The 14,207-nt window shown below is 43.7% G+C and overlaps 1 protein-coding gene across 4 annotated transcripts in view; it reads right to left on the bottom strand.

Moving 5' to 3' along the window:
- Positions 1-6,846, bottom strand: part of PCNX1 (pecanex 1) — a 160,285-nt gene extending 153,439 nt beyond the window's left edge. For 2 of the 4 annotated variants that reach the window (XM_032405442.1, XM_032405445.1), the window contains exon 1: positions 6,393-6,545. In XM_032405442.1, the coding sequence (XP_032261333.1) occupies positions 6,393-6,545 (153 nt within the window). Of the gene's footprint in view, positions 1-6,392 lie in introns of all 4 variants that reach the window. The other 2 variants (XM_032405443.1, XM_032405444.1) reach the window with 2 other exon arrangements.
- Positions 6,847-14,207: the final 7,361 nt, after the last annotated feature.

The raw sequence follows: 14,207 nt of genomic DNA, 5'->3' as shown, positions 1-14,207 counted from the left end.
GATATGGATAATTTCGTTTCTGAATATAATCTCTCCATAGATTTATATAGTATATATTACTATACGTATGTGTGAATATATGTTTATGAAGTTGCATATACAAAAAACCTATATATGCTACACTTTGAGTAAATTAAGTAATTCCAGAGGTATTCTACATTTGATTTTTCAATAATTCTATATTTGATTTTTGTCATGCACACGGATACTGAACCTAACCCCCAGGTAAGATGTAACTCCACCATACAATACAGCCTACCACAGTAATTCCCCACTCCTAAATATTCTCTATCAGTTATGTTGATAAGTCTAAAGAAGGTTCACATATATTATAAAAAGTTCTTTCAACAAGTATTTAGTCAAAGCTTGTATCAGCCAAGCATGACAACAGACACTGGATATACAATGCCAACTAAATCACATGATCCCAGCCCTCACAGAATGTACAAGGTATTGGTGGCAGACAGGTATCAGAGACAGCAAATAAGTAAACAAAGATACGTGTTTATGGTTAGAACCATAAAAGAAAATTACAGGGTGGAATGCTGGAAAAAAGAGAGAGAACCTGCCTATGGCTATCAGGTCAGACCTCTCTGAGATGATATTTAAGCCCAGCCCTAACAACCAAGCAGCAGCCAGCTTTGCAAAGAGCAGTGGGAAGAATATCCTGTCAGAAGTCACAGCATGTGCAAAGGCCCTGAAGGAAGACAAGCTCAGCAGGTTGAAGTAACTGAAAGCCCAGTGGTGTAACTGTGGCACAAATTTCAGACAAAGGTAGAATTAGTTTAACTGAGGCCTTAGTAAGAATTTTGGATTTTATTCTAAGTGTAAAAGAAAATCACTGAAGGATATTAAAAAGGGAGAATGACATGAATAGATGGATGTCTTCTACTTTGCGGAGAAAGAGTTGTAAAAGGCAAGAATAGAAGCTAAAGTAGTAATACAGATGAAAAAGAAAAACAGTGTGAACTAGAAAGTAGAAAGGAAGGTCTGAGATACTCTGACAGAACTGGTAAGATATGCTCATAAGGCAAGGGGGAGGAAGACAGTATGAGCAACTACATACATGATGGTGCCATTAACTATAGTGACAAAGAGTAAGAAAACAAGTTTGGTCGTGGTGGTGTGGGGAAGGGTTAGCAGGGAATCATGAACAGTTTAGACATGATACCTTTGAGATGCCTGTGGGACAGCCAAGAGGATATGATGAGTAGGCAGCTGGATTTAGGTCAGAGGATGGGACTTAGGGGCATATTGATCAGGTTTTTTAAGCTGACCTGGATGTCTATAAAATACAAACAAATGGGCCATCCTCCAGATATTCTGCATCAGAATGACCACACGCACATGCACATTTTTAACACAAAGTCAAGTGATTCTGACATCAAATGGAGTCCGAAACCATTTATGTAAATTGATTTTAATGTTATATAGTTCATCACCTAGGGGGCACCTGGGTGGCTCAGTCCTTAAGCGTCTGCTTTTGGCTCAGGTCATGATCCCAGGATCCTGGGATCGAGCCCTGCATCGGGCTCCCTGCTCAGCGGGAAGCCTGCTTCTCCCTCCCCCATCCCCCCTGCTTGTGTTCCCTCTCTCGCTGTCAAAATAAATAAAATCTTTAGAAAAAAAAAAAAAAAAAATATATATATATATATATATTTCATCACCTAGGGATATAACTCTTTGGAGAAGAAAACAATAATCAACAAGATAACGGTTTGACTAATAAATCGAGAGTTATCTAATCTCCTCTAGTCATACAGTATTACAGAGGAAAACACTGTTCTAATTGGCCATTCTTCCAAATGACATTTACTAAAGGCCAATCTGAAGGCGAATAATTTATTTCATAAATATTTGCTTACAAAATACACATGAAGTATCTCACAAATGAGTAAATCAAGGTTCAGAAAGGCAGAGTCTTGCCCAAAGGCCTCACAATCAATAAGAGCCAAAATTCACAAATCAAGACAACAGCAATTCCAATCTGCTTTCCACAACACAAAAATGCCACAAAGCTCATGACTACAAAGCTCACCATCTGTCACATGTCATGTGCAAAAATGATTACAGTTGACCCTTTAACAACACAGATTTTTCTTAATACAGCATAGTACTATAAATGTATTTTCTCTTATGATTTTCTTAACACTCTTTTCTCTAGCTTACCTTATTATAACACAGCATATAATACATATAACATACAAAATATGTGTTACTTGACGGTTTGTGTAACCAGTAAGGCTGAGGGTCAACGGTAGGCTGTTAGTAGCCAAGTTTTGGTGGGGGGGAGGGGGAAGTCAAAAGTTATACTGAGTGGGGGTTGGTGCCCCTAATCCCCATGTTGTTCAAGGTCAACTGTATAGAAAGAGAAAATGGGGTGAGTGTCTTAAGAGAAACAGAAAGGACAGTGAAAGAAGGAAAAAATTACTTCTTCATTTTCACTACTTAAATGATTTATAATTGCAGAAACTATAAATTCTACCTTTCAAAGTATCCACAAAAGCTACTAATAGCAAAAGTGTTTTACTCCTATACAAAAAGCCCTGAAACTCTACCTAATGTAACATACTACCTCTTCATAGACTTTGGGTCTTTAATTTAAAAAAACAAACGGGGGGAGGGGCCCTGGGTGGCTCAGTCATTGGGCGTCTGCCTTCGGCTCAGGTCATGATCCCGGGGTCCTGGAATGGAGCCCCAAATAGGGCTCCTTGCTCAGCAGGAAGCCTGCTTTTCCCTCTCCCTCTGCCCCACCCCCACCCTGGCCCCCGGGGCTTGTGCTCTTTCATGCACATGCTCGAACTCTAAGTCTTTAAAAATAAAAAATAAAAATAAAAATAAACAAACAAAAACTACCTATACAATGGCTACAAAAGCCCTTATAAATCCCAGCTCTTTATCTGCCTAAGGTCACAAAACAAGTCATCTGAGGCTGACCTCAGGTGTCCTCATCAGTAAAATGAGAACACAGCGTTTGGGATAAAGAACCTATTCGCTTCATAGTCACTATCCTTGATAGTTATTATTGGAAGAATATACAAATAATAATCTATAACTGTCAGAGCTCTTATTTTTACATGGAATGTTGGATTTTGCTTCAAGTGTATACTTCCAACTATCTGCCTCAACACTGTAGAACTAGTAATGTTTCTGAAAACGTTGACAAATCAGGGCACGTGGGTGGCTCAGTTGGTTAAGCCTCTGCCTTCGGCTCAGGTCGTGATCCTGGTCCTGGGATCAAGCCCTATGTCCAGCTCCCTGCTCAGCAGAAGTCGGCTTCTCCCTCTGTCCCTCCCCACCCCCTCGGGTGCACACCCTCTCTCTCTCTCAGATGTATAAATAAAATCTTTAAAAAATAAAATAAAATAGGGGCTCCTGGGTGGCTCAGTCAGTTAAGCGGCTGCCTTCGGCTCAGGCCATGATCCCAGAGTCCTGGGATCAAGCCCCTATGGGGCTCTCTGCTCAGCGGGAAGCCTGCTTCTCCCTCTCCCACTCCCCCTGCTTGTGTCCCTCTCTCGCTGTCTCTGTCAAATAAATAAAATCTTTAAAAAATAAAATAAAATAAAAATAAATGAAAATGTTGACAAATCGTCTTTGCTGATTGCCCCTAGACTAGAATCAATCCTGACTATAAACTCAGGGTCACTCTGTACTTACCTTTTCACAACAGTTCTAATGCTTGTAAATTGTTCCTTACCCCCAAGCTAGATTTTAAGTTCCTTGAAGGCAGAAGCTGTGTCTTGTACATTTCTAATCATTCAATATCTGAGTGGTTACTATGTGTCTGGCACTGATCTAGGTCGTGACAACACAGCAGTGAGCAAAATAAAAGTCTCTGCCCTCCTCAGAGCTAATACTCCAATGAAACAGAAGATACTAATATATATCAATTAGTGATAAGGGATATTAAAAAAAAAGGAGGGACGGAGGGCTAGAAAATACTGTAGGAGCCGGAGTTGCTATGTTACATAGGATTATCAGGGAGAGCTTCACATATAACTGAAATCTGAGTAAGCGAAGCAAGTCACAGATATCTGGAGGGGAGGAGTCATGGGGGCTGGGGGGGGAAGCAAGCGTGAAAGCCCTGAGGCAGGAACATTAGTTATTATGTGGGAAAAATTCTAAGAAGGCAAAAGGGTGGGGCATAATAGAGACACATGGGAGGGCAGGCTCTGAGAGCAGAAGAGTGCCATGATCTGTTTTAAAGAATCACCAGACTTCCGTAACAAGAATAGAGATTAAAAAATAAAAGCAGTGAACCTCATTAAAATCCTGCAATAATCCAGGGGAGCCATAATGATAGCTTGAACCAACTGAATGATGATGATGATTAACTGGATTTTAGTTAGGGTTTGAAAAGAGAACCCACAAGATTTGATGAACTGGATGTGAAAAGGGAGAAAGATGAATCAAGGAGATATTTTAAAAGATTAGGAAGAGTAGACTTGCTGTTAACTGAGACAAGAAAGTCAGTGAAGCAATTTTCCCAGAATCTAGCAAACTGCCCAGTACATAGTAGACACTCAAATGTTTGTAAATTAAACTTAACTGAATAAACTCCCAAAATGAAACAGTAAACTCAATGTATTGCTTTCTATTTGCTCTAATTTCCTTTAGTAATGTTTGCTAATTACACAAAGACTTAGCCACTAACACAGTTCACGTGCTTACAAGGAAACATTACACAGCGACACAGCAACTAATCCTTACATCTCAAGTACCAGTTTCAGTCTTAAATTTACAATTCTCCTGGATATAAGAGAAATCTGCTATGAAAGCTCTGTGACAGCCTGAGGATTCTTACACCCGAAGTAATTAACCTGTTCCTTAATGATGTCATATTCCTGGAAGGTAGAGCAGTGCAAACAGAACCCCCTAAGCCAGAATTAATTGAAAATTGTAACACTTCATGATACATTTTCAGAATGGGACAAGACTGAACAAGTCCCCTAAAAAAATAAGTCATCAGTCATCAACATTTAAAAAAAAAAAAATTTTTTTTTTTTACCTCCAGCAGTAAGTCCCTTCAAAACAAGTTTAATGAAAAACTAAACTGCTTGAGAATGTGAAATTTCGCACATCTTCCCCCAAGCTGGCACTTTTCCTACCAATCAGTGAAAAGGAGCCTCACTTAGGAAAGAATGGGGTATCCTCACTTTAGCACTTCTTAGGCGTACTCCCAGACTTTCTAATCCAGCACCCTTACTATATAGCTCCATGAAAAGCCACAAAGTTAACAGAAATATATTAAAAGGAATTCTCCTAAAATAAAAAGTTTTCATCCTTTCCTGCCTTCCGGTTACTTTAAAAACTTCACTAAACCTTAAAAAAAAACCCTGAAGTTTAAGTATCATCTCGCTTCCACATTAGTTTCCCTAATGCCCCACCCTAACCTAATGTGTTAAAAAAAAAAAAAAAAATGTGCGTACAACTTCCAGTGAAAATACAGCGTAAAGACCTAGATCATTCGGAGAAGCTGATCGTACTGAATTCAGCAACAGGCAGTACTTCCTTTTTCCTATCAGTAAACGGCCTTGAACCAATCCAAACAAATCTGAAATGCCAGCCAGATTCCCCGTATCTCCCCCGCTCCCTCCCCGCAAAGCTGGCCTGAAAACACAGCAGCCACTGACCACAGAGCTGAACAGAAAAGAATCAGTGGTAAGCAAAAACAATGATTTTTTAGAGGCAGGAAGGTGAGGAGCCAGGTTTTCAACCACCACCTATTCTCAAGTAAAAGGCCGGCCGCCCCACAATCATGTTCCCAACAGAGCCGCACGCATTCTTCCCCCGCTCCGAGGGCCCCCGCACGCGGACCAGAGGCGAGCTGGAGAGAGGAGAGCGCACCGCCTCGCGTGAAGGGAGTGCCCAAGGGGTGCCCGGGCCCGGGGAACGGAGCGCAAATAAGCACGCGTGCCAAGGATGAATGCGGCGTCCCTTAGGAGCAGAGTGCTCAGCGCCTGCCACAAAACGTGGAGAGCAGGGAGCCCTAATTGGGCTTTCCTCCCGGGTGGACAGGCTGGAGGGGCTACAGGTTCAGGACCCCCTAAGCCGGGGCCCAGGAGGCTACTATTTCCCCGTAAAAGGGTGGGGCACAAGGGGGCGCCAGGTGGGGGCTGCTGCTGCTGCTTCGTCCCTCCTGTCATCATCGCCATAAGGGACACCCTAAAGAGAAGAGAGTGGGGACTCGGTGGGGGAGGGGAGCACTACAGCCAGTGGGACAGTGGGCCCCGAGGGGGCAGCGGGCGCGCGCCGGGGAGAGGAGAGGGCGCGACCCCGGCCCGGAGCCCGGGAGGCGCGAGCACCCGCCGGACTCTGGAACGCCAGCGCTTCCCGGCCAGCGACAAGGGGAAGCGGGAAGGGGCCACCCTCCTCCCCGCCCCCACACTCACCATGTACAGGGTGAAGGGCAGGCCGAGCAGAAAGAGCCACAGGTAGAGGTGAAGAGCGTTCACGAAGGTGGCCTGGTGCGGGTCGTAGTACCAGCCCCCGCTGAGCGCGGCCCACACCCCCTGCCGGAGGATCTGCAGCGTCTGCGACCCCATCCCCACCCGGCGCCGCCGCCGCCGCCGCCGCCGTCGCCGCCGTCCCCGCCCCGGCCCCAGCTCGGCCTCGGTCGGTCGCCGGAGCCCGCGGCTGCCCCGTCTATCCCCCTCCGGAGCTCCGGGAGAGCGGGCCGGCGCTCCGGCGGTCGCTAGGGCTGCTGCAGGAGGAGGAGGAGGCAGCTAACGAGGAGGAGGAGACCGAGGAGGCGGCGAGCGGCGGGGCGGAGGAGAGCGGAGGAGAGGAGGAGACCAGCCTCCACAGCGCCGCCGCCATCTTGTCTCCTAACACCCGGAGCCGGAGCCAGGCCCCCAGGCCCGCGGCCCGCCAGCGCCGCCGCCGCCGCCACCGCCGCGACCCCCGCCGGCCACCAGCCTTGGGCCTGGCGGAGAGGGAGGCCCGGCGCCCGGGAGGGACGGGGAGCAAGCCGCGCCCCCTCCAGCCCCTCCTCTCCGCCCCCCCAGGCCAGCTCCCCGCGGGTGCACGCAGCGCCTCGGCTACGGCGGGCGCCTCCTGCCGGCGCCCGGGAGAAGCGCGCGCGGACGCGGACGGGGCCCCGGGGGGCGGGGCTCTGGGACACCCCTTTCTGCGCCGGGTAAACCACCCTGCCAGGTGCATTGACCGGCCCCAACGCGAGCCTTCACTGTCCCAAACCCTGTCTTTAGAACCTTGTCAGCATCCTGGCTGACGTTTTATGATGCTTATGGAACACCTGGGAACAGTGAGGCTATTATCTGCGATGCTTATTAAAGGCCCGGGAGAATTCGATACAGCTGGTGACTAATGAAAAGTCACAAATGCGCCCTCGGGTGAGAAAAATATCCACACCAGGATTGGAAGGATTTACTACTTCCAAAGACAGATAAATTAATAGAAATTTCAAGAGATGTAACAAGATGGGGTAGACAGATTTATCACTTTACACGGTGATTTTATATTTTAACGTGCTGTAACGTAGCCATTTTTATAAATGGACCAATCTAAACAGCGTTGAAAGATTAACTGTGACTCCACCCCAAGTCACGATGGGGTCTCCCATTTCTCTTCTGTACTGCTGTGAAGACTGGGAATCATTCCTGGCTCTTTGTAGTGTTTATAAGGCATGTCTGATCTCATTGAATGAACTTTTTTTCCTAAGTTTGAGTTTATTATAGCAATAAAAGTATTTTATATTCCTGGATTAAAGCGGCTATAATTAATTAAAAAGCAAGAAAGCCAGAAGAAACTGGTGCTGTTTTTAGAAGAGTATTGAAAAACCATTGCAATACCTCCTGGTGCCATCCCACTCTACAGTCAAACATTTTCATGCCATTTCATTTGACCTGCACAACACTCAGGTAGGGGCAGCGTAGAGGCTATTCTTATTTTATGGACGTGGAAACGGAAGTGCAAAGAAAGTAAATGCCCATGTTCTCCTAAGTGATAGTGGTTGAGAAGACCTCTGAAACCAGCAATCATTCTAACTGGACCGACTGGAATTAGAAGTTTATTTCTCAGCACCCTCCACCTTATCCATTCAGACAAGAATTTGAATTGATCAACACTGCTTAGCAGCTTTTGGTTACCTGTGGCCAGTTTAAACGTTATGACCAGTTGTTCTCAAAGTGTAATCCCAGGAGCAATTGTGTCAACACCTTCTGAGAACTTTGTTAGAAATGCAAATTCTCAGGCACCACTCCAGAGAAACTCTGGGTGTGGGACCTAGCAATGTTTTAACAAGCCCTTCAAAAGATTCCAATGTACCTTAAAGGTTGAAACTACCATTGTAGAACACTGTCCCCCAACCTTGGTTAGTTCATTTCCTTATAACCACAAAGCCATCAAGTTCCAAGTACCTTCAAATTGTGAGACACAAATGAACACTGGCCAAAATATACTTTAAAATATATGAGTATGTCTGAAAGCACGATCAAGTTTAAATAATACAATTTTACAATTAAAATAGTGGCCTTGAGGCTTGGTCTTAAACGCAAGGTATCGTCAAGTGTTCATTTGTTTCTCCTAAAAGAGACAGGAAAGCTCTCTGAGCCGGTTTTGGAAGTGATCCCAAGCTCTCCCAACACAAAGACATAAACAAGGATAAAATTCCAATACCACATCAGTTTCCACACCAGCAAATATCTGCTTTCGTTTAATGTAAAAGGATTAACTGTAATAAGGGTGAGGTAGACTGGAAGAAGTGGAGACCAGACCTAGATACATCATGGAATCGGAAGCAGACCCAGCTGGCGTGATGAGCAAGCAGTCAGAAGACAGTATCTGGAGGGTGTGGAATGGGCAGTCACCAGGAAGGCAGCCGGCAGGAGGCTGGTTTAACACAGAGAATGCAAGTGTTGTAAGTCAGTGGGCAGCTGGAACACAACCTGGGGAAGTCCAAGAGCAGACAAAAATTGGGAATTCATGGCAAGCATTAAGAAAATGTGCTGCTTATAGCAGAGCCCCAGCTTCAGTGCTTTCTTCCAGGTCTGGATTCCTCTCCCTATAAGGAATTGATGAAAGAATTCAGGTCCTTGAGACAATGTGCTGGGCAAGTTTGCAGGGCAAGAACTTGGACTCGGGGCTACAAGACAAGTATCCAAAGGCCAGATTTGACAGACAGAGGGAGACTTAGAAACAAAGAAGGAACTTAATGCCTAGAACTGAGACCAAATTTCACATTGATCACAGTTGCCTTGTGTTGAGGTCCCAGAGAGTTAATACAGAACTCAAATTCCCTTTCTAATATCGGCTGGGATAGATCCAGGAGCCTAGAGATGAGAGTCCAATGACACCAGCCACTGAGTAAAAGGGGTTAGCAAAATAAGCAGGCCCAGGGGCACCTGGGTGGCTCAGTTGGGTCAGCTCAGGTCATGATCCCGAGGTCCTGGGATCGAGCCCCGCATCGGGCTCCCTGCTCAGCCGGAAGACTGCTTCTCCCTCTCCCACTCCCCCTGCTTGTGTTCCCTCTCACGCTGTCTCTCTCTCTCTCTCTCTCTCTGTCAATTAAATAAATAAATAAAATCTTAAAAAAAAAAAAAAAAAAAACAGGCCCAGCAGGTAGAAAAAGCAGTTATAGACTACATTTTTCAGCTCTGGACTGGTAAATGCATTTTAGAAAAATGCTAATTAACTAAGTTAGCAATTGAAAGAACTCAACAAAATGGACGACCTTTTTGAAAGACTGACTCGGTCTTTGGAGTGGGGGTGAAAGGGGAGAACCCTACAATGCTTTTTATCTGTATCTTTTGAAATGTTTATGAATGCTGCCACATAAGATTTCTATTTTATAGATAGGAAGCCAAGGCACAGAGAGGTTAAATGGTTTGCCCAAAGTAATATACCTTAAAATATAAGAGCAGTGCAAAAACTAAGGAATCTAATTTGCTAAGTGTTAGTCCTCTGAGCCCTGCATAAAAGCTATTAATAATGTTACACTTAGCATGTCGAAGTTAGCAGCAATGACATAGTACCAAACTACGACCTGACATTTGCTCATCTTTCAGCTAATTCTATTAAAATTATACTTCCTGACTACTTCGTGGACCCCTTGAGGACTGGGAATGCTCTGACAGCAGGTACTCCCCTCCTGCCTGAAAGGAACAAAGCTGAGTATGCAAAGCCTTCCTTTTTTTTTTTTTAAGTTTTTTTTTTTAATTTATTTGAGGGAGAGAGCACGAGCAGGGGGAGGGGCAAAGGGAGAGGGAGAAGCAGACTCCCCACTGAGCAGGGAGCCTAACAGGACTGGGGAGGAGAGGGGGTTGTTTGATCCCAGGCCCCTGGGATCATGACCTGAGCTGAAGGCAGACTCTTAACCAATGGAGGCACCGAGGTGCCCCTATGCAAACCTTTCTAATAACCCCCACCCAAGCCATCTTGGAGCAGAGGTGAACAAACTGCAGCTTTAGTCAATATATGCAGCAACTATTATGTACTTTGGACATTACAGCCCACATGTCCTGCCAACAACCTAAATGTAGCAGGTACCCATTTTTTTTTCCTCAACCCAAACCAGCCCTTCTTATTTATTTCTCTTAGTGAAACCAATATTTTCCAACTAGCTCAGACTTGAAAGCTCGTATACCCTCCCCCATGGTCTAGTTTCCTGTGGTTTTTGTCCTACATAATCCTGCCTTCACAATGCCGGATCAGCCATCCTGGTGGATACCCTCATCCACTCATACCAAATAGCCTCTATTGCCACCCGTTCAAAAACCATTCTACATTCCACCAACAAATTAATCCCCCTAATCCACTTTTTCTGTGCCCCTCCTTTTCTCAGAAGCTTTCAATTCCCTTGCGGTGCCTACAGTATTAAAGGCATACTTGGTAACCAGGCATTCAAGGTCCCCAACGACAGAATCACACTATCTTCTCTAGTTTACCTCCCGCTACTCCCAAGCAGAAACCATTTTTACGGGCGCCTGGGTGGCTCAGTCGGTTAAGCGACTGCCTTCGGCTCAGGTCATGATCCTGGAGTCCCTGGATCGAGTCCCACATCGGGCTCCCTGCTCGGCAGGGAGTCTGCTTCTCCCTCTGACCCTCCCCCCTCTCATGTGCTCTCTCTCATTCTCTCTCTCTCAAATAAATAAATAAAATCTTTAAAAAAAAAAAAAAGAAACCATTTTTACTGGCAAATATCAGCATACCCATTTAATTTTATTTACCAGCCCATCCATTTGTTAATCTCTGCCTCTATGCGCCTACTGACACCATTTGCCTTACCTAGAAAAATTTACTCCTTCATCTGCCTACCAAAATCTGCCATGACTACTTCAAATCCATTCATCTATTTTTTGAATAGCCTAAAGCACTCATATGTTCCATTCATTTAGCACTTAAATGTGTGCTACTTTGTATCCCTCCAACCAAACTGTACATTCCTTGAGGGCAAGGCACTTCTCAGCCTGTCTCACAATGCCTAGCAGAAAGCTGTTAAGGTCAACTGACACTCAGTCCATGTAAGTTGAAAAAATAAAGCATTACAGAAAGCAATGACTTTTCAATTAAAGATTTTATCTGTTTTAGGTTTCACTTGGTAATTCTTCAACATTTGAAAACATTATCATCAGCTTAGAACAAATATGGAATAAAGATGAGGATCATTTGGAAGAGAAGGGAAGTGCCCTAGAGTCCTTCCCTGATTCTCTCTTTAGTTATTTGCTATATACCACTTTATATCACATCAGGAAAGTAAATGTCAAAGCAGAGGAGAGGAACTTCCTAAATCCTACATTATAGAATTATAAAATACCAATATGGATATGGAACTAAATAAGTAAAGCAGCTCATCCTTCTGGGAAATCTCAACTCAATCTACTGTTTGTTTGTTTTTTTACTTTTTTTAAAAGTTTTTATTTATTCATTTATTTAAGTAATCTCTACACCCAACATGGGGTTCAAACTCACCACCCTGAGATCAAGACTTGCATGATCTTCTGTCTGAGCCAGCCAGGTGCCCCTCTATTGGGGTTTTTAAATGTCAATTCCATGTGAGAAGTACTTTAGAAAATGTTTTACTTGACAGTAACTAGTTCAGTAATTCTCGCTATGGTTTTGGGTCATCTTGAGGGTATCTTCTGTTATATCTCAAAATCCCAATTCACTTTTCTTAAACTCATGCCCAACACTTTTGGGGCAGGAAGTATATAAGATATTGTGAAACTCCCCAAATGCTGGGAATCCCTGAATTAGAAACAATATGCACATGTATTACTTCCCATCTTTTCATATGAAAGGATTCTTCTGTCAGTGGATGTCTGATGTGTTTAGCTGTACCATATTAAAGAACTTACTTACCTTTCTGTTTCAGCCACAGTAGCGTCATTCTGGCAGGACCTATTGAGCCTACTGATCTACCTGGGGGATTCTCTGAAGAGCTCACCTTATTAGTAGCTACCAATTTCCTCTAGATCACCTGCCTGTAGTTATGCAGAAATGAGAGTTGTCACCTCTGGAAGCTAGATGTCTGGCCCTTCTGGCAAGGAGCACCAAGAACATTCCTTGATGGGAAGTGGTGTCTGGTAATGGAATATCATGAGGTCTGGAATCAACCTGTGTTTCAATCCAGAATTTTCTACTTTCTAAGTCTGTCCTAGCCCCAATTCAAGAAATCCAAACAGAATTGAAGAATCCTGGGAAATTCTATGTTGTGGACTTGTTGCATTTAGTTTCTATTGCTTTTTATTTATTATTATTATTATTATTTTAAGTAGGCCCCATGCCCAATGTGGGGTTTGAACTCATGACCCTGAGATCAAGAGTCACATGCTCTACCGACTGAGCCAGCCAGACACCCCTCAATTGCTTCTTCTAATGGCAAAGATAAACAATGATGTAATAAAAAGATCTTTCCCTTGGAGATTTTTCAAAGCTTTCTTTATGGAAAACTTGACAGCACATGGGAATGTGTTTCTTATGAGTTTTGTTTGTTCCTTTGGTTTTGGTTTTGGTTTTTGTTTTTATTTTTGTTTTTGCTTTGCCTTTTGGCACTGGGATTCGGCAGCTGTTAATATATAACGATTTCCTAATTATGCACAAATAGTATATTTTGTATGTATGTCCCAGGGAAGTGATATTTTCAGGATGAACTCTCCCAAATAAATCAGTAGAGATCATGATGCAAAGTAAAAGCTCCCAGTCCATCCAGTTTTCTCACTCTCTTTCTCAGTATTTCCATCTTTGAAACTCATTATGCTCTCAGATCCTGTGACAAGTGTTTTTCAATGGTAGTCCATGAATCCTCCCCACCCCCATCACAATCTATTAAGAATGTGGAATTCCAAATTCTGGTACATCTATACACAGGGTACTGAAAAACTCCTCCAGTGTTGGCAATCCCTGAAATAGAGAGTTAATATAAGCATCTATTGTTTTCCATCTTTTGCTATTAAAAGATGGAATTCCAAGCAGCCAATAGAACATTGAAGTTGTTTTTTTTTTTTAATATTTACTTATTTAAATAATCTCTACAGTCAACATGGGGCTCAAACCCACGGCCAAAGGATCAAGAGTCACATGCTCCACCCACTGAGCCAGCCAAGCACCCCTATACTGAATGAGCTTTGAACAGCTGACAGAGATTGATCTTTAAGATATATGGCTAAGTGGGAAAAAAAAAAAGTGTAGGACAGTATGTATAAGATGCTGTTGTTTGCATAAAGAAAAAAAAGCATATTTTGTATGGAATTCTGTATTGAATGTTCCTAACAGAACATCTGAGACAGTGGCAGCAGGGAGTTGCCACAGGGGTAAGAGAAAGACTTACTTTTTGTTGTGTATCTTTCATACTTTATGATTTTTATGTCATGTTCGTGTTACCCATTTTTTAAAAGTAATTAATAACTTGGAAAATAATGCAAATCCCTCGGTTCTGCTCAAGTCTTACTAAATTGAAATCTCTCACACGGGGCCAAAAATCTGCGTTTTTAAGCGCCCTATTCGGTAAACCAGGATTGAGAACCACTGTTCCTAACCTTTCCTTTTTTTTTTTTTTTAATTCCTTCCTTCTTTTCTTTCTCCTGACCCCTGTACCACAACCACCACCTCTCCTGCCCTCACTTTCTCAGCCAGTGTAGGTCTCAGGGTTTTACAATTCAATCATTCCAAGACTAGTGCTTTTTTCACTCCTTCCCCTGCCCCCCTTGCCATCCGCTAAAACCACAATCCAGGACGGATCTGCCTTTTCA

Source organism: Phoca vitulina, unplaced genomic scaffold (assembly GCF_004348235.1).
Source record: "Phoca vitulina isolate PV1807 unplaced genomic scaffold, GSC_HSeal_1.0 scaffold7, whole genome shotgun sequence".
Taxonomy (NCBI): domain Eukaryota; kingdom Metazoa; phylum Chordata; class Mammalia; order Carnivora; family Phocidae; genus Phoca; species Phoca vitulina.
This window is presented reverse-complemented; position numbering and strand designations above follow the sequence as displayed.